The 26,078-nt window shown below is 39.0% G+C and overlaps 1 protein-coding gene across 12 annotated transcripts in view; it reads right to left on the bottom strand.

Moving 5' to 3' along the window:
* Erc1 (ELKS/RAB6-interacting/CAST family member 1) overlaps positions 1-26,078 on the bottom strand; it is a 360,167-nt gene that overhangs the window by 199,442 nt on the left and 134,647 nt on the right. For 9 of the 12 annotated variants that reach the window (XR_005972232.1, XM_041630969.1, XM_041630923.1 and 6 more), the window contains one exon: positions 6,235-6,246. The exons of the other annotated variants lie outside the window; for them this stretch is intronic. Coding sequence is in view for 8 of the 9 variants with exons in the window: in XM_041630969.1 (XP_041486903.1) it covers positions 6,235-6,246 (12 nt within the window). In the remaining variant the exon portion in view is untranslated. The remainder of the gene's footprint in view (positions 1-6,234; positions 6,247-26,078) is intronic. 12 annotated transcript variants of the gene reach the window in all.

Genomic DNA, 26,078 nt, shown 5'->3' on the forward strand with positions numbered 1-26,078 from the left:
TCCCTGGTAAGGAGCATGTAAATATCAGAAAACAGTCATAGTAGATAAAGTCCTAGTAGATGATCATAAGGGCAGCTGGAGGGAGACAGAGGTGGTATTAGCTTAGAAGATGCTCAGAGTAAGTATACTGCAGCCTAGTGACAATCAAGTGGGGGGAATGTGAACAGGAAATCTTATCATTAAATATATGGTAGAATTAGACAGAGAACCCATTCAATCCTGTGGGTATTTTGGGGGGTGGGGTGAGACTCTATTATTACTTCAAACAGTATAAATAATAGATGTTTCAGTTTTATATACTCTGTTGGTTTAACTTTGGTAGGAATTGTGCATACAGACTTTCCAATTTACTGTAATAAAGGTTTGCAAAGTATTCCCTAACAACACTCTAAGTTTCACAAGAATCTATCATGCTTATCTTCCACATACTTTTTAATTTTATAAATTTGAATTTTCTCTCTCTTCCCTCCATCTGCCCTTGCCTGCTGGGTCTACCCCAATTTTAATATTTTGTCCCAGCTATTAAGTATAAAGGTTATGTGTGTATGTGTGTGTGTGTGTGCGCGCGCATGCATGTGTTTGTGCATGTTTATGTGTGCACTGAAGACTTTAAGGTGAATCATTAGATTATTTGTTTGAGATTTCTTGGGTTTGATTTTTTTACCTAGATTCTCATAGCTCTGACTCTCCCTCTTAGATTTGCTTTTGATCTATCCCAAAGGTTCTGTTTTTATTTTCACTTGAGTCTAGAAATTTTAAAATTCCCTTTCTGATTTCTTTAAAGACTTGGCAATCATTCAAAAGTGTATTACTTGAGGCTAGGGATACGGTCCATTCAGTAAAGTTCTTACTCTGAGAGCACAGGAAGCTAAGAGTCCCAGAATATGTGTTAAAAACAAACAAAAGAAATTAAGACTAGGGGTGGTGGCAGGCCAGTTAGAGACTATGTCTCAATCGTTTTTATTCTTATTTTAAAGAAAAGAAAAAGTTGCCCAGAGCCTTAGTAATGCTAGTCACATCTACACACAGGCATATATCTTACTTGTGTGTGTGTGCATCTAAAGTACGTGTATGAGAGAGAGAGAGAGATCCCCACGTTTGGATAGTTTTTTCTCCTGTCGATTCTTTACATTTCTTAACACTTAGATTAAGGCCCCACACGTAGTATATCTTGAAGAGTGTCATGAAGAGTGTATATTCTCCAGCTGGAGGGTAGAATGTTTGTAGATATCTGTTAATTCCATTTGATCTATGATACAGTCTAAGTCTGAAATTACTTTTTTGTTTTTCTTTTCGTTTGTTTGCCTAGACTTCTCTATTGTTGAGCAAGAAGCATTATCCTAATCTGGACCCAACTGTCCCTATATAAACTCAGTAAATAAACATTCTGCACTAAGTATTTATAATCATTCTATCATATTTGAATTTTTCCCTTATAAATAAGTGGTACCCTTCTTTATCCCTTCTAACTTAGACTTGAAGTCTACTTTGTCAGATTTAAGAATGGCTACTTCTGCCTGTTTCCTACTTGCAACTGCTTGGTAGACATACGGCTTTCCATTCTTTGCCTTGTGCTTTGTATGTAATTTTACCAATAAGGTCTGTCCCTTGTGAACAGTGAACAACTGGATCTTGAATTTTTTTTTTTGTTTGGTAGGGGGAAGGAGAGTAAGATTTATTTTTATATCTATGGGTTTTCACATTCATTTATGCAGGTACACCACATATGTGTCAAGTGCATGCAGAGACCAGGAGAGATTATGAAGTGCTCTGGAACTGGAATTATGCAAGACTGTAAACCTCCACAAGGGTGGTGGGAATGGAACCTGAGTCCTCTCCAAGAGGAGTGAGAGCTCTTTGCTGCTGAACCATCTCTCTGGTCCCTGGCTCTTGAGTTTTGATTCACTAGCTTGGTTTATAGTCTTTATTTGGGGAACTAGTAGCTCTTCATTGATTGCTCTGCCTGCTTTCTTAGAGCATCCAGGACCACTACTAGCCCACGGGGAACACGATCCACAATAAGCTGGGCCCTCCTGTATCAATCATCAATCAAGAAAATGTACCACATGTCAATGCAGTGGTGGCTTTTCCTCAACTGAGATTCCCTCTTCCCAAATGACAATAGCTTTTACGGAGTTGATATAAAAATAGCCAGCACAAGGGTTAAAGTAATGTTTGCTGTTTCTTTTTCCTGGATTTATCTTAGGTGATTACTGATTGACTTAGGTGGATATGTTTCTCTCCTAGTTCTTGTTTACCTATCTATTCCTCTCATTAGATCTGTATGTTGCTAGATACTCTGTTACTGTGACCAGTTTTCTCCCCCATTCTCCCTCTTGTGCATAAAATTCTTTTAAGTATCTTCTGTAGTGCTGGTTTTGTGATCATTAATTGTTTTTATTTCTGCTGATCTTGAAATGTCTTTACTTCTCCAACAATTAAAAGGTATGTTTTTGGTAATTATTTTCAGAACTTAAAGTATGAGGACTCTATGCTTTCCTAGTTTTTAGGGTTTCTGCTGGGACCTCTGAGATTACTCCAACGAGTCTGCGTTTTACATGCATCTATGTTTTCTTTAGAAGCTTTCAATACTTCCTCTGCTCTGTGGTTTTCACACATTATATGCCTCTATGGAAAACACATTTTGTCCTTATGATGGTACACTTTACTCATGTTATTCTCATTAACCCTGAGAGTATAAATAGTATGAATCTGAATAAAGTTGCCTATTGCATGAGACTTTAGTTTGCCTCATTGAATGGCTATACTGTACCAGGTCCATCACCTCTAGAGTGAGACAGTACTTGAATTACATTCCAGGGGAAATCAGTAAACTAATGAGCTAGAATGCTATTAGGACAAAGTAGAACTATTAAAGCTGAGTTTATTAATTAGGAAACAAGAAGAGATGAGCAAGGAGAAAGTACATTAAGAATGAGAGGGAAAATGTGTTGAGTTGCAATTATAAGAAACAGTAAAGAAAACAATAGCAAAATAAAAATAACTACCACAGTCTGGCATGGTGGTACATGCCTTTAATCTTGGCATTCAAGAGGCAGTGGTGGGCACATCTTTGTGAGTTTGAGACCCAAACTGGTCTACACAGTGAGTTCTAGGTCAATCAGGGCTGCACAGTGAAACCCTATCTTTAAACAAAGAAAAAAGAAAAAAAAAGAAAAGACTAAAACTTACAAATGCAATAGTAAAAATAAAAATAATATTAGTGTGCTGGCTAGCTTTATGTCAACTTGATGCAAGCTAAAGAGCTATCTGAAAGAAGTCAAACTCACCGGGCGGTGGTGGCGCTCGCCTTTAATCCCAGCACTTGGGAAGCAGAGGCGGTTGAGAATTCTGTGAGTTTGAAGCCAACCTGGTCTACAGAGAGAGTTCCAGGACGGACTCCAAAGCTACACAGAGAAACCCTGTCTTGTTTAAAAAAAAAAAAAAAAGTGAGGTTCAAGTGAAAATGCCTCCATAAGATTCGGCCTGTGGGACAATTTCTTAATTAGTCATTGATGGGAGAGGCGCCAGCCCATTATGGGTGTTGCCATTCCTAGGCTGGTGGTCCTGAGTTCTATTAAGAAAAAAAGTGGGTTGAGAAAACCATAAACAAAGCTAGTAAGCAGCATCTCTCCATGGCCCCTACATCATCTCCTGCCTGTTTCAGATCCTAAGTTAATTTCCTTCAATGATGAACAGTGATATATGGAAATATAAGTCAAATAAACCCCTTCCTCCCTAACTTGCTTTTTGATCATAGTGTTTCATCGCAGCAACAGAAACCCTAACTAACACAATTATACTATCAGTCACTATTTCTTTCATGCTGCAATGATTGTGGTTTCTATGATCTGCTAAACTACTTTCTGCAGCTAACTCTGCAGGAGAGAAAATAGGTGCTTATTTCTCTAGCATACAACAGTTTAGATCAGAATGGGCTGGGTTACAGATTGTATTTCCAGCTAAATTGAATTCCTAAAACTCAGGGGACTACTCTTCAAGCTACTGACTGCTGTTGAGTTGGAGTCTCGCCATGGGGTACCATCTTATCGCACTGCCCACCTTCCAGCTACAAACTTCAGTGTGCTGGCTAGTCAACCTTTGCATCTGCAGAGTTCAATGTGTAAGCTCTGAGGGACATGTGCAAGCTTAAATTCCCTTACAACAGAATAGTCTCTGCTTACCAAGGCTTTATCCAGTGTCCAGAAATCTCCACCCCAAGAACATCTGCACCCACATCTGTATATCCAGGTTAGCATCTGTTCCTTATCGTGTGCTTAGTCAGAGAAAAGAGAAGGGGAGGCTCTGGGATTTGGTAACGGTGGTGAATGTTCTAGTTTTCCTGCAGAGTGCTTTCAAGGAAGAGTCCCCCTCAGCACTGTCTAACTCCAGCCATAAACAGTGAGGCATGATGGATCCTTTCTCCACGTAGATCCTTCTACAGTGTCTGCTTCTCACACAGGAGCAGACTCATGTAGCATACTAGTTTTGAGGAGATTTATTATGAAGTTTTTTCTGCTTTCGTTTGCAGCAAGTTCTCTCCCTTCCTTACCATTTCGTTCAATGCTGTCAGTTGTTATCTATTTCTTCCTCTGTAAATCTACAAGGTGTCTGGATTTCACCTGGCTTCTGAGTATCTAACGTTTGACTGTAGTCTGCTCTCATCTTTTCACACTCTCATGTTGCTCTGTAGTAAGGGATCCAGTATTTTCTTTCAGATTTATGAAGACACAGAACTCTGGTCTACATCCTCCATGTTCTAAGCCTTAGATTGCTTAGAATCTAAACTTCATTTATTTTCATGGAGGAGGTGGAAGAAGGTAGTTCACCAAAGACAAGAAAAAGACTCTGTAGGTCCAGTTGAAGATACCTTTTCTTTTTATGAGTTAGGCTTGGGAAAGGTTAATTTATCAAAATAAGATCTATTCAAAAACAGTACCTTAGATCTTCAACTTAAGCATTAAAATTTCAATGAGAAGAGACAGAAGTGTCTTTCTAATAAATCTTCTTCATTATCGCATAGTCCATGAAATGTGAAGCCTTCATGTATCAGTCACTGTAGATGAAATGCCATTTTCTACCCATATATAGTGACAGGCTGCAGTGCGCTGCAGCCAACACTGTGCAGCATATATGTGCCTGCATGAAATTAGTGTCCTGTGCCATCACGAGCCTCGTGGTATTAAGTATATATTAATCAATTAAACATATATACATATATATGTATATACACATACACACTGGAAGCCCAATTTGTACTTTGTTAGTGACGGTATCAATCAACATGAATAGTGCAGTGCTGTAAAGAATCTGAAATGTATGGCAATGGTACAATAATAGACCAAATATAATTCCATTAAAAAGACCAAAGGAGGCAGTAATAATAGTACCATCTGATGATCATTTCCTGTACACCTATGATACTTGCATTAACTCATTTAAATGCTACATTTGATAATCATCCCAATTGTATAAAGAAAAAACCTACACATGAGAAACCTAGGAAAGTCAATCTGAAGCTACTTTTCAGTCTGGAGTTCATATAATATAAAGAGACAGAAAGATCAAGAATTTAAGACCAATATGAGTTACCTATTTAAATCCTGTCTGGGGAAAACCATACTTAAAACATAAACCATACTTAAAACAAACATTACAACTAAGTATTTGTCTGCCTGAATCTGGGGCAATCATGTTACAGGGGCCTAGATCGCCATGAGGATAATAATTTATCCTGTTTAGTGCCAGCCATGTGTATCAAGAGATGGGTGTTTTCATAAACAGAAACTACATATCATTTCACTGTTATAAAAGAATTGCTAGGTAAAACATACATGATATAAACAAGTTCATAATTTTAACTCTACTGTAATTTTTACATTTCAATTTACAATGTTATTGTTCCTTTTACCCTGCTTAAGTTCTTAACCAAGACATCTCTAATAAAGTGCCAAAAACATTAAAACAATTCTCCACCCTGTCCCCTGAGGGCTCTGTGCATCATCAGTTCTTTCAGTGAAAACACGCTCAGTCTCAGTTTTGCATTCTGAATATTCTCTTTCAAAGCACAACAGTTTGCATTCACTGTCATTCCTGACATTTTGTGTTCTTAGAAACAGATTTCTAGGCACCATTTTCCTGGGATATATTGTATCATTTTAGTCCCTGTTAGGATGAGAGACAATGTTAGTAAATGAGCCTCAATCACATTAGTTTTAGAGCAAGCATACTGACCTTGAAGTGAGACTGAAGGAAACAGCAAATCCAGGAAGAAAACGTGAAAGAGAAAGTTAGAAAGAATTAATAAGGACAATAATAAAAAAAAAATACTAACATTCACGAACAGGGTAAGGCATAAAACACAGAATAAAGAGGACAGGGGCATACAGCTTCTTCACAGGTGCTAAAAACCAGAATTCCAGATCTCAACAGATAAATTTCCTATTAGAATTTAATACTATATTTGATGAAGTTTTTTTTTAAATGTTTGTCCAAAATTGAGTCTTGTAGTAGGGAACAAATTTCTTTTTTTTTTTTTACAGTTTTAAATTTATTTAAACTAGATTGACATATAGATGAACAAACGAATTTTCAGCCATCTTAAATGCTTGTCTCTTAGCTTTGATAGAGAGAGATTTGGTAGGGACTGGAGAGATGGCTCAGGGGTTAAGAACACTAGCTGCTTTTCCAGAGGACCCAAGGGAACAAATTTCTTAAAGACAAGGGGGAGGGTGTCGATTCTGTCATTTAAATAGCTAGAACTGACATTAGTGGGTGGCTTGGTGTTTGGGTTTTTTTTAACATTCCTTTGTGTACTCATTTTGTACGTATGCATGTGGTTACATATACACGTGCTACACCATGAGTGTTGGAATCAGAAGACAGATCACAGGAGTCTATAGACTTCTCACTACAGCATGAGCGTGGGAATCAGAGGACAGATCACAGGAGTCTACACTCTTCTCACTACAGCATGAGCGTGGGAATCAGAAGACAGATCACAGGAGTCTACACTCTTCTCACTACAGCATGAGCGTGGGAATCAGAAGACAGATCATAGGAGTCTACACTCTTCTCACTACAGCATGAGTGTGGGAATCAGAAGACAGATCACAGGAGTCTACACTCTTCTCACTACAGCATGAGCGTGGGAATCAGAAGACAGATCACAGGAGTCTATAGACTTCTCACTACAGAAGACAGATCACAGGAGTCTATAGACTTCTCACTACAGCATGAGCGTGGGAATCAGAAGACAGATCACAGGAGTCTACACTCTTCTCACTACAGCATGAGCGTGGGAATCAGAAGACAGATCACTGGAGTCTATAGACTTCTCACTACAGCATGAGTGTGGGAATCAGAAGACAGATCACTGGAGTCTATACTCTTCTCACTCAACCATGTACATTTCCAAGGATCAAACTCAGTCTTGGTGGCAAGCACCTTACCAGCTGAACCATCAAGCCCTCTAGCCAGTGCCGGCATTAGAGGCTTTACAGTTTCAGTCAGCTGAGGTAGTTTTATTTTTAAATAACTTATTTACTTTTATTTTGTGTGCATAAGTGTTTTGCCTGCATGTATGTCTGTGTAGGCTATTAGTTCCTGGAGCTGTCATGTGGGTGATAAGAATTGAACCCAGGTTCTCTGGAAGAGAAGGCAGTGCTCTTAACCACTGAGCCATCTCTCCAGTTTCCCAGATGAGTTTTTTACACTCCACCTTAAGTCTGGCTACTCCCTCAGCACCCTATCTCATAGAGGGGACCCAGTCATCCAAAAGACAAAGAACACAGACAGCTTCAGTTTCTCTTAGATTACAAATACCCTAGAAAAAAAATTTGAAATAATTTTCTCAAAGTGAATTTTTCCTTAAACATAACATTCCTCAATTTACATCCACTAAAATCCTTTAATAATGTGATCTAACAGCAATAATTGACAAGAATAGATGTATTTAAAAAATTCATTTCCGTTGGGCAGTGGTGGCACACACGTTTAATCCCAGCACTTGCCTACAAAGTGCGTTCCAGGACAGCCAGGACTGATACAGAGAAAACCTGTCTCGAAAAATGAAAACAACAAAAAATTTCCATTTCCAACACTATTTGGCTTTAAGACCTACAAAGTAGCCATGTATAATAGGCCTCCACCATACAAAGGTTCTATGAGTCATTAATGCCTTTTATAACAGGCAGGTTTCTCTTTCTGAAAATTAGTCAGTTTAACTGAAATAAGTATTGGTTCCTCAGCAGTTAAGATTTATAATTCCTAATTCCATCGTGATTGTTTTCATGACCTAATTTTTACTTTAAGAATCAAAAACACAGCATTTATCTCTCTCTGCCCCTAAATGCAGACACATTGGAACCAACTGCCTTCCATTCCCACCACAATGCCTTTCCCACCATGATGAATCACACTCTCAAACCAGGAGCCAAAATAAATCGTTCTTCCTTGAAATTGCTTCTTGTAAGAAATTTGGTTCCCACAACTAAGTAACTAACACAGTAAATTACTACCACGGAGTGGCACTGTTGATGTAATAAACTTGACCATGTGGTTCTTTGGCATTTGGAACTGATTTGCAAAAGTAATGTGGAGAAGTTTGAAGCAGGATGGATGGGATGCTAAAGAAGCCCTAAAATGTAAACCAAGATTAATGGTCCATTCTGGTAAGAGTTCGGAAGACCCAGATGCCAAAAGAAATGCAGACAGTAAAGGCCTGGTTCAAACAATTCCAGAGGAAATGAAAACTATCAGTAACTGGGCTAAGGTCCATTCAAATTCTGACAAAAATATTTCTTGTGTTCTGTCTGTGTTTTACAAATTAAGGGTGAGTTTAAAAGTAATAGGCTAAGCTGTTCGGCAGAAGAAATTTCAAGATCTCATAACATACAGAAATATATTTCTTAAATATATTCACTGAGGCAGAGAAAGGAACATGAGTGAGTTTAAAGTTACAGACAAAGTGAGAGTGGAGGAAGTAGGTGTGGTTATTAAAGTGATTAATTCAACTAAGGAAAAACCTTACACTTGAACAATAGGAAAAGTTCCTTGAGGACAAGACCTCATTTTCTAAGGCCCCAAGTGCTTGCAAATATGCATTCATTGAAAGGGAGGACTGAAATGAAACTGGAAATAAAGGAACTCAAAAACAGCTACCTAGCTAGGGAAATGGTTTCCCAGGTTCAGCTGCCAAAGAACAGAAGCATGACAGCAATGGATGAGCCACTCCTTGTCCTTGCAACAGAACACGGAAGTGCTGTCCATGTAGCTTGCAGACACACAAGAGTCAAATGTGGTAGTGTTGTAGAGGCTTACACTAAGATGCCAGAATGACACTGAAGCTTGACAGTACACAGTGGGTTGGACTGCCTGCAAAGGGACCTTAAAAAGCCAAAGCATGAAGCTACAAAGGCAGAAAGTGAGTCGGAATGGAGACGCCAGGATGTAGAAAATGCCAGAACTGTGAGACTTCGATTGAGAGAAAACTATAGGCAAAGAGCACATCTGACCTGAGAGAGAATCTAGTAGCACAGCTGTTGGAGTCCAAATGATTCCATCACAAGCCAGCAAACAAATGGAACTGTAACATTTGGTGTTTGCCCCAGTGGGTTCAATATTACTTTGGTCCATCTTTATACATGTGTTCAAGGGGCTTTACAGTTAGGAGTTCATATTTGTGTTTGTCTATGCGTGTGAGCATGTTGGGGCAGGAAGAAAACTGGCAGGAGCTTCCCTCCCTCTACCATTAATGACCCTGGGGCTCAAACTCAGGTTGCCAGGCTTTGCAGCAGGTGCCTTTGCCCACTGAGCAAGCTTGCCACTTAGACTAATGGCTTCTGAGCAATATTAGAACCACTGGGATTTCTGGTCATAAGTATAGATAAAGCAAAGGTATCTTGTCTTATGAGACATCCATAAGCCTTTGAAGAACAGGGTAGCATGTTAAAATTTTAAGTGGTAAACTGACAAGAAGGTAGAAATGTGATAGTTGCTATATTGTCAATGTGATTGGATTTACAGCCATGTTTGTGAGGACACTCTCAAACAGGTTTAGCTGAAAACTCTACCCACAGGCTAGAGCTGCAGACTGAATAAGAAGAAAAATGTAAGAAAAAAGAATGTTTTTAAAATGGAAAGAAAGCAAAGCATCAACACTCATTTCTAGCAGTTCCCTGACTGAAACTGCAAGGTGACCAACACTCTCAAAATTCCCTTGCTCCCTGCTATGGTGACAGTGTCCTCGAGCAGCGATGTTACGGGAGGTCCTCCCACTCCTCCAGCCTATCGCCGCTGAGATACCAGCCCATTGGGGCGTGGTCTCTCTCCCTTTAAAAATGCAGCCACTTCCCTCTCCTCTCTCTCTTCACTTCCTGCTCAGCCAGCAACTAGACTTCCTTCCTGGTTGCGCAGAGGGCTGACGGTGATCTGTAAGTTTTTTCCCTTTTAAATAAATACCACCCTATTAATCATAATTCCAAACTGGTGTGGCATTGTTTATGACTTACGCCTTCACAGCGAGCCAAAATAAAGTCTTTCACACCTTAACAAAAAAGGAAAGAAAAGTATCTAATTTCATTTTTTCAAATATTTTTAAAAAATTATCCTTACTGTACAAGTCTAATTCAGCATATACTTTAGAAACAAAGTTTAAAAGTCATTTAGAATTTTACAAGCAAGGATATTTATCTCCATTATTAAAAAATAAAATAAAAGCAGAGAAACGAGCCAGTAGGATAAACCTTTAATACTGAGGCAGGACGATTAAGAGTGCAAAAGCTGTAAAGACCCAGACTCAAATAAAGGAGGTGGGGTGCTTGGGAAACGACTCCATGAGTACAGTGCGTCCTGCACAAGCACAGGGACCTGAGTGTGGAACACTAGCACTCATGTAAAGGTAGGATGCTGACACATCTGCTACCCTACTGTCTGGGGACAGAGACGTGCAGATCACTGGCTAGCAGGCTTTTCTCAAACTGGGGAGCCCCAGGTTTAGTAAGAGTTTTCCCTGTCTTTGAAACATAAAGTCATCACCCAGGCAGTGGTAGCGAACACCTTTTATCCCAGGACTCGGGAGGCAGAAACACCATGTCTGCCTGCATACCACCATGCTTCCCATGATGATAATAACTAAACATCTTAACTGTAAGCCAGTCCCAATGAAATGTTTTCCCTTATAAGAATTGCTGTAGTCATACTGTCTCCTCACAGGAATAGAGCAATGACTAAGACAACAGTCAGTTCTTTCAAGGAGCTTCACTATGAAGTACAGTTGAAAGTTGGGGCCACAGTATGCAAGAGATGGCTTCCATGCTAATTAGGGGAGGGCTCAAGCAGAGGAGCTGAAGCTGGGGGTTCACAGAAATGCTGAGTCTCAAAGATAATCTGGAGGCCACTGGAAAGAGTGATTGTCCAAATGGAAGGGACAGAGTCTTTCTACCACTGTGACCAAGAAGAAGGGGCAATAATCAGTAAAAGTTGTCAATTTGGAAAATAAACAAGGATCTTGGCTAATAATTTCTGTGCCTTCTGTTTTAAAGCAGGTGATAAGGGGAATATAGAAACTGATAACTATAGAGGTATAGAGGATAACTAACTATGTCAGAAAAATGCTTGTCATGCAAGCATGGAAATCTGGTTTCAATCCCCAGAACTCAAAAAAAAAAAAAAAAAAACAGTAAAGAAAAAAAGAAAGAAAAGTCAGACATATTTCACATGTTTCTAATCCCAGCATTGTAGTGGCGGTGACAGGAAGGTCCCTGAGACTCACTGACCAGTCAACCTAGCATAATCAGTGATTTCTAGGCCAAGAAGTGACCTGGTTGCCCAAAAAGTATGGTGGATAGTGCCTGAGGAATGATACCTGAAGTTGGCCTCTGGTTTTCAAACATGTAAATGTGAATTCAGACTCAAATGTGCACGTTGTAGATATGCATAAACACGAACAATCTGGAGGTTGAAGAATTAAAGTGGGAAAGGGGATGATAATAATGGTGAGCCTTTTCATCATCACTCCCAAGGTAACACTATTGAAACTACAGACACAGACCAAACACAAAGGGCAGATTCAGACAGAAATGGCGTCAGAGACCTTGGCCAAATCTTGACAGCAGGCTCCTTCTGAATGAAGGAGGCTAATCTGTAAATTTGCCTGCATTCTGCTGACTGTAGAGCACACAAAGACTCCAGCTGACACAGTCAAGGGTGTACCAGCTCCTTGAGAAATTCCAAAGCAGTTGGCGGAATGACAGTTGGTGGGTTGGGTCAAAGGCTCCCACTACATCAGAAAGACAGGTACAAAGGACTCTGAGCTGTGACCCAGCAGCAGAACAACCTAACTGCTAAAAAATTACTTAGAAGTAAGTCTTTTGAACAGAATTAAGCCTCAGTAGTTTTTTGTTGTTGTTGTTCATATTTGAAGACAGGGTTTCTCTGTAACAACCCTAGCTGTCCAGGAACTAGCTCTGTAGACCAGGCTCGCCTTGAACTCACAGACTTCTGCTTTTGCCTTTGTCTCCTGAGTGCTGGGATTAAAGGTATGCACCATCACTACCCACTCTCAGGGGTTTTTTTCCAACATACTATTTGTATTGATTATTTGAGAATTTCATATAATGCACCCTGATTACACTCACTTCCCAGTCCTCCTAGGTCCACCTGTCATCCTTGCAATCCCTCCTCCACAAAAAAGGAAAAAAAAGAAATTATATATATGAAGTCTAATTTGTGTTGTCCATATACTCACTGGACCATGGTCAAATTCACAGTGATAAACCCTTAAAGAAGTTTAGATTTGGCCGGGCGGTGGTGGCGCACGCCTTTAATCCCAGTACTCGGGAGGCAGAGGCAGGCGGATCTCTGTGAGTTTGAGACCAGCCTGGTCTACAAGAGCTAGTTCCAGGACAGGCTCCAAAACCATAGAGAAACCCTGACTTGAAAAACCAAAACCAAAAAAAAAAAAAAAAAGTTTAGATTTCAGTTTTCTTAACTAAAACAACACAAGAATAATTACGCCCAGTCCATAACTGTCAGTTTCTAGTAAAGAGCCTAGCACACAAGTGCTTACCCGATGCCTTCATATTCCCTTGTCCTCATCTACTCCTTTGGCCCTTCTTGATCATCCACCCCCTTGGCCAGAGCCATCAACGAGTGTTGTGCCCATCAGCTCACTCTGGAGGCTCCCCCTCCTGCTGCTTGCACTTGAATAGTGGTAACGCTCACAAAGTGCACATACACAGACTCTTAAATGGAAGAAAAGCTACAAATCTGAATAGCACAAAGTGGTAATCTTCAAAGAGGAAGGGAAATTAATATTTCATGGGAACAGAGTTTCAGTATGAGAATATAAGATCACTTATTTAGATGAGTGGAGTTGACAGTTACGTAATTTTCAGTTTCTTGAAACAAGGTTTCTCTCTGTGTAACTGCTGTGGCTATCCATGGAACTGGCTCATGTAGACCAGGATGGCTTCAAACTCACTGAGATCCTCCTGCCTCAGCCACCCGAGAACTGGGATTAAAGGCATGGGCCACCACCAACAGTTTCAACAACAGAATTTATACTAAGAATATTTTACCATAATAAAAACTTCAAAGCATATTGTTAGCTTAAATGATTGGTCACCGTCATATAAAAGAGTATTATAAGATAAAGCTGTAAAAAGCATATTCCTATAGTTCTAGCCCTCCAGAGGCTGAGGCAGAACAACAGTGAATTCAAGGCTAGCCTGGGCTACACTGTGAGACCCTGTATAATTTCAAGATAAACATAAAGAGCTCAGAAAGATTACTATCTGGCATGTGAGGGGCTGGGTTTGACCCCTAGTAAAGCACAAGCACATAAGCACACACACTTGCATGTGTGCACATGAGCAAGCATGTGTGCGCGTGCATACACACATGCGCGTGCGCGCGCACACATACATGCACACACACACACACACATACACACACACCCCACAGGAGCGGAGTAGAGACAGAGAAAAAGATATACAAATACCTAAATTATCTTCCAAAGAACAAATGCACAGATGGTTCACCTAACCTACTAGCACAAAGCTCACATGGTACCAATGGTCTGCAAACTGTCACTGCTAACATTAAAATTATGGAGGCAGCTGTACCTCAAACACTGCACAGAGAGCAGGGTGAACATAACTCATATGTGTTGTGAGCTTAGCAGTCAGAAATGCAAGAATGTGTTATTTTCTTCTTAGTATGGGAAATTTCCTGGCAAAGGGACAAAGTATAAAGATTTCCATAATAAACCTGAAAAGAACAGACACAATGGAAATTTTTTATGTTATTAGGTCCACATTATGTTGATATACCATCCTGGATAATATGGGCTTATAAATGATGGGTTTACAGCCCCCAGCACTCCATAATCTAGCAAGAAAATGAGACACTACATTTGTAACTTTTATATAGCAGGACTGATTAGTGGCCAGAGAGGCCAGAGACCTAGGCTGAACTGGAGAGATAAGAACTGCATTATTGGAAAGCAATGAGTGCTTGTGGAAAGGAGTTCAACTGGCAAGAGTGTGAGATGCTAACTGATCTACAACCGGAGCAGGTGCTGGGCTTCATGGATGTGGTTAGAATGTTTACAACTTCTCACTTTCTGATCCCAACTTCTGTTGTTTTGCTTTCCTTCCTAGGGTGCTGTCAAGAGCTCTGATCTCTGTTCAATCAGTGTCCTAGAATCAGAAGATATGGAGTCTGCATTGATGATTGGAGTAATTCCTGTGCTGTACTCAATGGCAAGTGACAAATCTGGCTACTATACTGGGCGGAGACTGTGGTTAGGACTGATCTCAGTATACAGCATGGTGGTGTATATGGTCCGGCTGCCATGGTACCACCTCTACGATGATTTCAAATGCCATGAAAATATCACCTACCCTTGTCTTACGGAATGTTTTGAACAGGTGTTTAGCATTCCCATTACAGAAATGTGGAGCTACTGCTACTTCCTCTTCATACTCTTGTTCTTCCTCATGGAATACTTCATGGCTCAGATTCGGCATAATTACACCAAGGTAAAGGTTAAGACCACACAGCAACCTGAGAACTCAGGGGAAGTGGAGAAGGGCTCCATGGAGGCAATCAGGAAGCAGAGCCCCTCCCAGAAGATAGATTTCCTGAACTTCCACAAGGAGAAGAAGCTCTTATATCTGTATCTGCTCCACTTTCTCCTGCAGGTCAGCATCCAAACTGTGCTTCTATGCCTGCTAACATTCAAACACCTGCCTGTGATAAGCCAAAACAACTTTTATTGTAGCACCAATGACTGCCCTGGCCCCTATCATTGTCTCATCTGGGAAGTCTCTGAGAAGTGGCTGTCCATCTACACCCTCAGCACCTTTTCTATCATAATCATCCTCCTCGGCATAGGCTCCTTTGTATGTGGTATCTACCATCACTTGCTGAGGGCCCGTTCAGTTTCCAAGAGTTGGATTTCTTGACATTTATGAGGAACAACACTTTTCTTAAGTCTTTTCTACCCCATAACAGGTAGTTTTGGTTCCTCCAAATTTGTGGCGGGGGGGGGGGGGGGGAGCCTCCTCTTGCAGACCTTCTTTGGATTTTGATTTGAAAACAATAAAAGTTTGCTGTTCTCCCTTTTCTGTTCTGAGGCCAGCCTGGGATAATCTAATTCTGGAAGCAAAACCAAACCAAACAATGTCTAACAATTGACTATCAGGAATTAGTACACAATAACTCATTCCCTTCACACTGTCACCTATAAGGTGATGTTCTCACCTTTACCTGAGGCCTAGAAAGACAGGTGGCTAGTGAAGAAAACCTACAATAAGCAAGGGAAGTCAATTTTAAACTTAGGTCTCTCAGTGCCCTAATGTGCATTCCCCCGAAGTCATTCGCTGTGTGGCTGAGAAGCAGACCTTGTTTTTACTGTGAATTATACTAAAGAAAGGAGCAAGGAAAAAAGTGAAGGCATTGTGCCAGGAGGTAGGGATGTACTTCTAAGGTCACAGTTGTATGTTCTTTCTGTCTAGTCAGAGACAAAAGATCTAGGAAGCTAAATCCTAGTAAGTGGTACATAAACTGAAAGTGACCATCGGGGAAAAGCCCCGAGGTACAGGGTAAACAGGGCATGTTGGACAAAACTTCTCAACAATTTTCAAGTCATATTCCATAACACACAAGGCTGGCTCTACAGGGTGACCAATTCATAATCAATAAAAGGGGCAGATCTGGAGAGTGGACTCAGTGCTAGAACTTCAGGAGACCACAGAGCAAATAGGGGAAGACTAGAAGCAGGAGAATGGCAACAAAGAGACATTGGGCATGAGCTGGTGTGAAAAGTCAGACATGTTGACATGTCAACTTCACCCAACGGTTTGTAGAAGGCTATGCTATGTTGTACAAAGCTGTCCTGTGGTAATTTTCTAACAATGATGAATGTATTAACTCAGCATGCTGGGCTCTTAATGTGGGCCAAGTACTGGAGCATAGATAATGTTGATGACCCGAAGAAGCAAACATGAGAACAATGGTTCTCAACTTTCCTAATGCTGTGAACCTTTAGTACAGTTCCTCATGTTGTGGTGACCCACAACCATAAAACTGACTGAGAATCATATATACATGATGAGAACCAGAAATTAAGTGATTTGATGAAACTGTTAAAAAATATTCACAGGTCAAGGAATTCAGACTACAAAAGACAGTGATATCTAGACTTGAAATCATTGAAGAACTTGTCAGAACTGATAAGTAAGGAGATGAGGCACAAACAAAAGACAAAAATCACAAGTACCTCACAGACACAGAGATGACTTACCAAGAGTGTTAGCTACTTATCCTGTTACTATTTCTGAAAATCTAGCAAATAGTAAATACTCAAAAGGATATACAGAAAGCAAGTGGGAAACTATATGTATAAAATATTTAAAAGATATTAAACAAGCAGTAGTATCTTACAACATGAATTCACCATATTGAGACAATTGATAAAGACATGGGCTTCAAAAAATAAGGTTATGCCACATGATTAGATTCAATTATTAGTCTCAGCTGTATTAGAAGATGGTTCACAGCTACAGGGGAATAGTTATTGGAGAGAGAAAGCTAAGGTCCTTGAATATCAAGGTAGAGTCAGTGGTTCCGAAGCTTCTCAAGATCAAATTATTAGGGAGGGACCTTACAGTGATCCAGATAGTCAAGCTATATACAATGAACACATCTTGCCCCTATGCCATACAGCAGCCTCAAATGCTTAGGGCAAGATTCAAGAACATGAAAAAGAATTGAATCATGTCCTAAGGTTAAACAAGGCTCAAGAGAACCCTTTCTGACCTTTAGCAAAGATTAACTAAAACTATACCATTAGGGGTAGCATATCCAGAAGTTAGCAAGTACTCACGGAATCTGGCTTTTGAACATGCTAATTTAGAATGCAAAAAGATACTTGGGCCCCTAAAGGTCAGATTAGCAACAATGAACTAATGGATCCTACACACAGCCAAGGTTGAGTCCTTGAACTATAACACTGAGGCTTGGGAAGGAGAACTAATTTTCAAAGTTATGAAGAGACATCAAAATACTAAATGTTTAAATTGTGGTAAAATAGGCCATCTGAAAAGGGATTGTAGACAGGGCTTTTCTATATATAATGTTTCTTCTGGGAATGACCCAAACAGAAGCCCATACTTCTTCTGGATTATGCAAAACATGCAGCAAAGGCTGACATTAGACCAATGAATGTAGATCAAAAGAGACAAACAAGGCAACCCATTACCATAGGGAAACTCCTTGGGAGGGCCTCACACAGACCCCCAGGTCAAAAGTGGTCCGGTCATTCCCAGTCACTGTAGAAAATACACCTTTTCAGGAAAATTAGAAAATTCAATGCCTGTTAAAAAACAACAAAAAAAAACAAAAACAAAAAAAACCATGCTGCTCTGGATGACAGACAAACCATGGATGATAAATCAAAAATTCAAATACAAAAATAGAAAACTTATATTTTGAAAGACTTTTATAAATGACAAAAGATCAAAGCAGAGAGTATGAATAAATAACACTATAATAGAAGGATTATTAGACACAGATGCAGATGTGACTATTGTTACTCAAGAATCTTGGCATCCGAATTGGCCACTTTAGGAGGAAGATATTCAATTCCTAATAATTGGAACCCAATCTCAGGAAAAGCAATGCACAAGATGAGTTGAATGTATAGGGCAGGAAGGACTGAGAGGAAGGCTGAGGCAATGTGTCACTAATATAGCAGTGAATCTAGGGGGTCATGATATGTTACAACAATGGGATATCCAGATTAACATTCCCACAGTCTCAGAAATGGTACATATACCAACTCATGTTTAGGGGAAGGATATAAGGTATTACAACAAAAAAAAGTCACCAACCACTTAGGTTCTATAAAAACAACTGGCAAACCCTCAGAGGACCTGTATGGATTAAGCAATGGTGTTTAATGACAGAGAAACTGCAGGTTTTAGAGCAGTTGGTACAGGAGCAACTAGATGCTAAGCATATTGAAGAATCAACCAGCCCTTGGAATTCTCCTCTATTATTGTTTAAAAAAAATCTGAAAAATGGAGAATGGTAACAGATCTAAGAACTATAAATAAAGGTTATATAGCCAAAGGGCTCTCTACAGTCTAGAATTCCTCTGCTTTTTCTATTGCCTAAAGGATGGCCTCTTATAGTTATTGATTTAAAAGACTGTTTCTTCAGTATATCTGTACAAGAAAAAGAGAAAAATTTGCCTGCACAGTGCCTCCTTATAATGACTCTCAGCCTGCTTAAAGATATATGTGTGGAAGGATCTCCCACACAGAATGTAAAGTAACCAATATTTTGCAAGTCACCAATTGAAAATGATACATAAACAATTTCCTAAATCTATAGTTTACCATTATATGAACAATATTTTACTATCTGATTTAAACATAGATACCTTAGAAAGAATGTTTGAAGAAGTAAAGAAAGTTTTGCCTTGTTAGAGATTAAAGATTGCTCCTGAAAAATTACAAAGAAGAAATTCTATTAATAATTTAGGTTATGAAATAGGTTTACAGAAAATTATACCACAAAATAGTGCAAATTAGGAGAGTTCAATTGCAGACTCTTAATGAATTTTCCAAAGATTGCTAGGAGACATTTCCGATCTACAGTCCACTATTGGGACAAAACCTGATGAGCTGATTAATTTAAACTAAGCCTAAGATGATGAAAAGGACTTAAATAGCCACAGGGAATTATCAGCTGAAGCTGAAAAAGAATTCATTTTGACTGAAGAGAAATTACAGAAAGTACATGTGGATCCAAATCTTAACATCAGTCTGATCATATTACCTTCAAAACAATCCCCTACAGGAATTTTAATGCAAAAGGAAAATATTATCTTAGAATGATCTTTTAACTACATAAACTGAGTAAAAAATTAAAAACCTTTATGGAAAAGCTCTCTGAGATTATAAAAGGTAAACTGAGACTTAGTCAATTAACAAAAATAGACCTTACAGAAATTGTAGCACAATTCACTAATGATGAAATTAACAAATTATGGGAAGAAAGGGAACCCTGGCAAAGAGCTTTTAGTAATTTCTTGGGAGAGATAAACAATAACTATTCCAAAAGCAGAGAAATCATTTATAAAGAGAACTAATTGGGTTCTTCCTCGTATGGTACATACCAATAACTGGAGCCCCTATACTCTATACTGATGCAAATAAATCAGGAAATAAAGGTTACATATCAGAAAATTTAAGTAAAGTGAAACAAAGCCCTTATAATGAAACAAAGGCAGAATTAAATAGTATTCTCATGGTACTAAGGGATTTTAAAGAAGCTCTTAACATAGTTACTGATTTGCAATATGCAGAAAGAATAGTTTTGCATATTGAAATTGCTGAATTTATACCAGATGATGTAAAATTGAAAATGGGCTAAAGGCCTCCGAATTTCATTAAAAACGTCATGTCAATAGCAAAGGTTAAAAAAATGACTTTTCCTTTTTTTTTTTGTTTTCCTTTCCATCACATGGCAACAAACCAAGGAGATTATAAGATGTCCTACTTGTTTTTTATACAACCAAATACTACTACCTGCAGGAAGTAACCGAAAGAGTACTCAAAACAATGAAATCTGGCAGATTAATATGTTGCATTTTGTAGGATTTGGAAAACTAAAATATATACACCATACCATTGATGCCTATTCACTATCAATGACAACTGCTTTGAGTTAGAAAAAGACTGATTCAGTAATCACACATTTGATGTGGGAGTGTCATATATCAATCTGTTGATTTCATTGGTTAAGCAATAAAGAAACTGCTTGGCTGGCCCTCATAGGTTAAAACATAGGTGGGAGGAGTAAACAGAACAGAATGCTGGGAGGAAGAGGAAGTGAGCTCAGACTCCACAGCTCTCCTCTCGGGGGCAGACGCCTCAGAGAGACGCCATAGCTCAGCTCTCTGGGGCACATGCAACGAAGCTCCGACCCAGGATGGAGGTAGGCTAGAATCTTTCCCGGTAAGCGCACCTTGGGGTGCTACACACAGATGATTGGAAATGGGCTAAATTAATATGTGAGAATTAGCCTAGAAGAGGCTAGATAGAAATGGGCCAAGCAGTATTTAAATAAATACAATTTGTGTGTTGTTATTTCGGGCATAAGCTAGCAGGCGGCCGGGGTGCTGGGGACGCAGCCCCGCCACTCCTATTACTACACACATTTATTACAAGTTATGGCCATCAGGGGTATACCTGTAAAAATAAAGACAGACAATGTTCCAGCATGTGTCTCTAAGACAATAAAACAGGATTTTTGTTTTTTGCTTATTATAATACAAAGTATATTACAGGTGTACCACAAAATCCTATAGGTCAGACACTTATAGAAAGATCAAACTGAACTATAAAGGATATGTTAAATAAGCAGAAAGGAATGAGAAAGACCCTCCAGAAATAGACAGCATAATGCTTTATTAACCTTGAATTTTCTTAATGCTAATGATAAAGGAACAGAGAAACACCTAATAATAGAAAAAAACTTCTGAATTAAATCAGCCAGTGTACTTCAAGGATGTGTTGACCTCAGAAAGGAAATCAGGAGATGTGCTACACTGGGGAAGGGGTTTCACTTTTGTTACCACAGGAGAAGAAAAGCTATGGACATCATCAAAAGTAATCAAGATTTGGTCTGAAAAGGAGAAACCTCTTGATAAGGAGAAATGACAGTTCATCCACAGAGGTGACAATCCTACAAGCTGTAAGGAAACAAGGGTTGGGTTCTGTTCTTGTCTTTGCAGGAAAACAGAAAATATCTATCTTTGAGAAGTCAAGAGACCTTGGACATCTAGATGCCTAAAGAAGAAAAGATAACTATTCAGAAAGAATCAGCAAGCAAAGAAAAATCTGACTTATGATACCAATATTCTCTGCAGGGTAAAATCTCATTGCCTAAACATGCATATCTCCTTACTTCTCAGTATAATGGTAGGCTCAACTCACTTAAAAATCAAAGCTGGCTTTGGAGTTGGACAGTGGCTCTCCTTTTATAAATCTTTTTTTTTTTTTTTTTTTTTTTTTGGTTTTTCGAGACTGGGTTTCTCTGTGGTTTTGGAGCCTGTCCTGAAACTAGCTCTTGTAGACCAGGCTGGTCTCAAACTCACAGAGATCCGCCTGCCTCTGCCTCCCGAGTGCTGGGATTAAAGGCGTGCGCCACCACCACCCAGCTTTCTTCTCTAAATCTAAGCATGTTGTTAAAAGAAAAATTCAAAGTTTCTCTATCATATCAAGAGAGTCACCTGGTATGGAATAGAAGATAAAAATCTAGGGACTGAGATTATCAAGACTCTGCTTTCAAAAATTCTATTTCTCCCCTACCTATTTTTGCCTCTATGGTACCTTTCTTTGAATACATATCTATCAAAATTCAAACTTTCCATTTTGATATGAATAATGTTTAAGTTTTCCACAGAAACAATAGATTTTCCTCCAGTGACCTCCAAAGTCTCCAGGACAAAGATGGGGCCCCACACCAATCGCACCTAGTTTATATGGTGCCATTCAGCTAATATCACCACAAACTGCTCAGAATAATTTCAGAGTAGCTAGTTAGGATAATCCAGCCTAACAGACTACTCTAGCCAGGACCTGAGACAAGCACTGAACTTTCCCATTAGGCACAGACAAGACAAAAAAAAAAAAATGATACAGCTGTTGTTCCTCTCACAGGACTTGACAAATAATGCATTTTTTTCCTTTCAGGATGCCCTAAAGATACCATCACCCCCAGACAGCAGTAAGTAAATTTAAGAATACAACACCCACATTCCTAAGAGGTAGGGTGGGGTGGCTTGGGTCATTCAATGGACTGTGGATATTTGTCACTGCTTTTAGAGGGGCTAGTTTCAAGTCATTATTGGTAATCAGGGGAAAAATCAAACAAAGGAAATTAGATTCAAGGTTCTTGTTTTGAAATGAAAAAAAAAGGAGGCTATAGATATAATAGGATAAAAGGGTAGATTACTGAATCTATTCTGAAAAAATTGGAGAATATAGATATAAGATAAAAAGGTAGATTATTGAATCTACTTTTCAAAAACAACAACTGATTTTAAATATTTTTACATTGGATTAGACTTTTGTATATTGTACACAAATTTTGCATATTGATATAAATTTGAGATTAATTTTGCTAGAACATACTGTACATATATTTCAACTCTTGTTCAAGGTATTGTACCAATATAACTCATTTAACAATGTAATTCAAATCTCTAGTCCTTGAAAATTATTATTACCAACTGTATAGGATAATAAAAAATACAGGGTTAGTAATTATTTGTAGTGAGCCGCACAGGATCGCCACTACAAGATGGCACTGACATCCTGTCTTTTTGGAAATAAACAACTCCATATTTGGCTAAGCCTTTGAGAGCTGCGTGTCCCCCGCTTCCCGCATGCACGGTGGTTTAGGGTCTCTGGGCCTATCCTGATGCAGTCTGGTGTCAGCTGTTGGTGGCAGCCAATCACAGGGCGACCCGTGTGCCATTTCCATATATAAGCAGCTGCCTTAGGGCTCTTGGGCCTCTCTCGCTTCCTGCCTCTCTCTCGTTTCCTGCCCCTCGTTTCCTGTCCCTCGTCTCCTGCCCCTCGTATCCTGCCCCTTCGCTTCATGCTCTCTCTCAACCAAGGGCACTCCAATAAAGTGTGATCTGAGAAGAATCCTCGTGTGGTGGTTGTTCTTTCTCGCTGGTCGAGAAGTCCGCTGCAATTATTCATGTATTATAATAGAACTTGTAGCCACAATAGTCACAATTTTCAAGGTCAAACGATATATTTTAGATAAATCATCTTCAAACACTTCAGAGATCTACAGAATATGGCATTTAAGATGTTTTAGTAACATAGGTTCTTTTTTCTTTTATGACACTGAGACATGTTTGTTCCTGACAGCACCAATCTCCTTCAGAGAAGATACTGGACACTGAAGAGACTCCACATGGGATTTACTTTCTTTGTGGCAAAAGCTAGCTGCTGGACAAGAAAATGCCCCTGCCTCAACTGCTGAAAGTATGCTGTCCTAATTTGACAAGCAGGACACAGAAGAAAGTGACAGCCAGACATTTTCAAGACAAGGAGGAACAGCCCTTCAGAATACCCAGCTTCACAGAAAAGTCCATCAGATATGCTAGGCCTGTAGGCCAAAGATACATGCCCCAATGTGGCAGAAGAACTTTGGGTGGCTATCCAGACAGCCAGCTATTTCTGTCATTTTTCACATTTTTTGGAAGTTGCTAGTTTGCACTTTCTGCTTACTCATTTAATATTATTTCCATATTGGGTCTCTGAGGGAGTTGAAGATTATATAGCTATAGTTATAGTTTACCAGATGCAGAAAGCAAGTTATGATAGAAAGTTTTAGCTACACTGGCTGGACAGCAAGCCCCACTCTCAGTAACCTTTCTGTCTCCATCTCCACAGTGCTAGAGTTCTAGGTACCCATATGGCTACACCTGAGTTTTTTTTTCCTTACTGGGATTATGCTCAGGTCCTCAGCCTTACCCACTGAGCCATCTCCTCGGCCCCAATAAAAGTAATTAAAACAGTACTGATATTATTTATTATTCCAAAGTGGTTGAGTAGAGAAAACCCCAATTACAGAATGACACCATATGGTTTCTACTTCTAGGCATTTCAGTTCTAATTTTTGCTTTTGTTAGGTTTATTGTTTTGTTTGGTGGTTAGCCATTTGGAGTTTTGTTTGTTTAGGAGGTCTTTGGAGACTATGTTTTTTATGTAGCCCAGACAGGCCTAGAATTCTCTCATTCTTCTTGTCTCAGCTAGTACTAGGTTTATAAGCATGTGTCATCATGTCCTATTATCATGCTTAAACAAGATAAAAAACAACAACAAAAACGACACACACTTTATATTTGTTCAAATTATTTGTTTCTGCTGGGGGGGAGTGATCTGGATAGAACATTACAACATAATTTGTGATGAGATGTTGCGGGCCATGATAAAATTACAACAGTGGACAACTGACAATTATAAAACCAATCCACCAGATGATCAACTAATCTGATGGAGGAAATTCATAGGCAAGGCTTATGAATACATACAGACCACTCTTGTCTTTAGATTCACATGTGCAAAGACAGTTATAGTATCTTTCCAATATTTACACTATAATATGTAATCTCATGTGATATGTATATGCAATCTCATGATTACATCTCAATCTTATGGGCAAATATATCTGAGGGTGGTCAGGAAGATGATTCCTCATTAATCTGTATAATTTTGATATACAGAAAACATACTAGGCTATGCTTCATAACTAGATCTATTGTCCTATCAGAGCTGTAAGGCACTTAAAAGGCTGCTTTGTTCCTTTTACTCAGACTAACACAAGAAAATAACAATTTCTCCTAAGTCTAAGACAAATTGCACACAATTAGCTAATTTTACCTAAGAACAAGTTCAAACTAGACTAAAGGTTTTTAAAAATAGATCACAAGTTTAAAAACTTCACAGTTTGGCACGAGGTCAGACTTGCAGGTGTCTAACCAAGGTAAAAAACCAGCCTTAAAAAGTCCTGTCAATTCTTCACTTGTCAAGTCTGGCTGATAAAAGACCTATGTCTCAAAGCATGTCTCACTGGGCACTGTGCCCCCACTCTCTAGTCACAGTCTCACTCCAGAAAGCTTGAAACTTCGCATTGCCATGAGAAAAGGCTCAGCCCTTATTACCTACCCAAAGGAATGTGCTTTTGAACAATGGGATGTAACTCTTGTAATTTTTATTATTGCTTCAAGCCTCCTGAAAAACAGTGTATTTAAGCTAGGTAAACATAGCTGGGAAAAGAATTGAAACATAAAATTAGAATGAGATGCAGAATTACAGAATTGGAACTAAAGAATTAGAATTAAGAAATTATAGACAATTAGGACAAGAGAATTAGAATGAAAGGAAAATGACCCTCAGATAATGTGTGAATTTATTATAGAAATCTTTCAGTCCTTACTCCTGAGAATCATTCTGAGAATCAGTTACTCTGGGTAGTGGTCAGGGAGCCAGACTTCCAGACCACTAAAATAATTATCAATCTCAACTGGCTTAAATAATAGGAAATGATATTGTCTAGATATGGGAGCTTCAGAAATAGTTTCTTTGGCTTCCAAGTTCTGTCTATAGTTTTCTTTTCTCTTTTCTTAGTTTTATTTCACTTTGTTTCCTTAAAATAATGTATTTTGTAATATTTATAACAATCAGTTGAGATAAAGTAGGAGTTTGTTTAGATGCAGTAATGAGTCCTTCCCTCATCTTTTAATGTCAGAAAGCTCCTAGACAAGGAATCGAGAATATGGTGTGTGTTCTGGACTCCATAAAGTTCAAGAAGAGTCTCAGTATTTTACTAGAGAAAAGATAGCTAGCTCGTGGCCTTCCAAGCTTTCATAATTCCTCTCTTTTTGCATGAAATAATAAGTTAAATACTTATTTCAACTCTTTTCATGTGGATTTCAGAGTATCTGTACTGGTTCTTCTGAGAGATGCTTTTCTTGACTT

This window comes from Microtus oregoni, unplaced genomic scaffold, assembly GCF_018167655.1.
Source record: "Microtus oregoni isolate MIOR12 unplaced genomic scaffold, Mior012 000002F_ref0000024, whole genome shotgun sequence".
Taxonomy (NCBI): Eukaryota; Metazoa; Chordata; class Mammalia; order Rodentia; family Cricetidae; genus Microtus; species Microtus oregoni.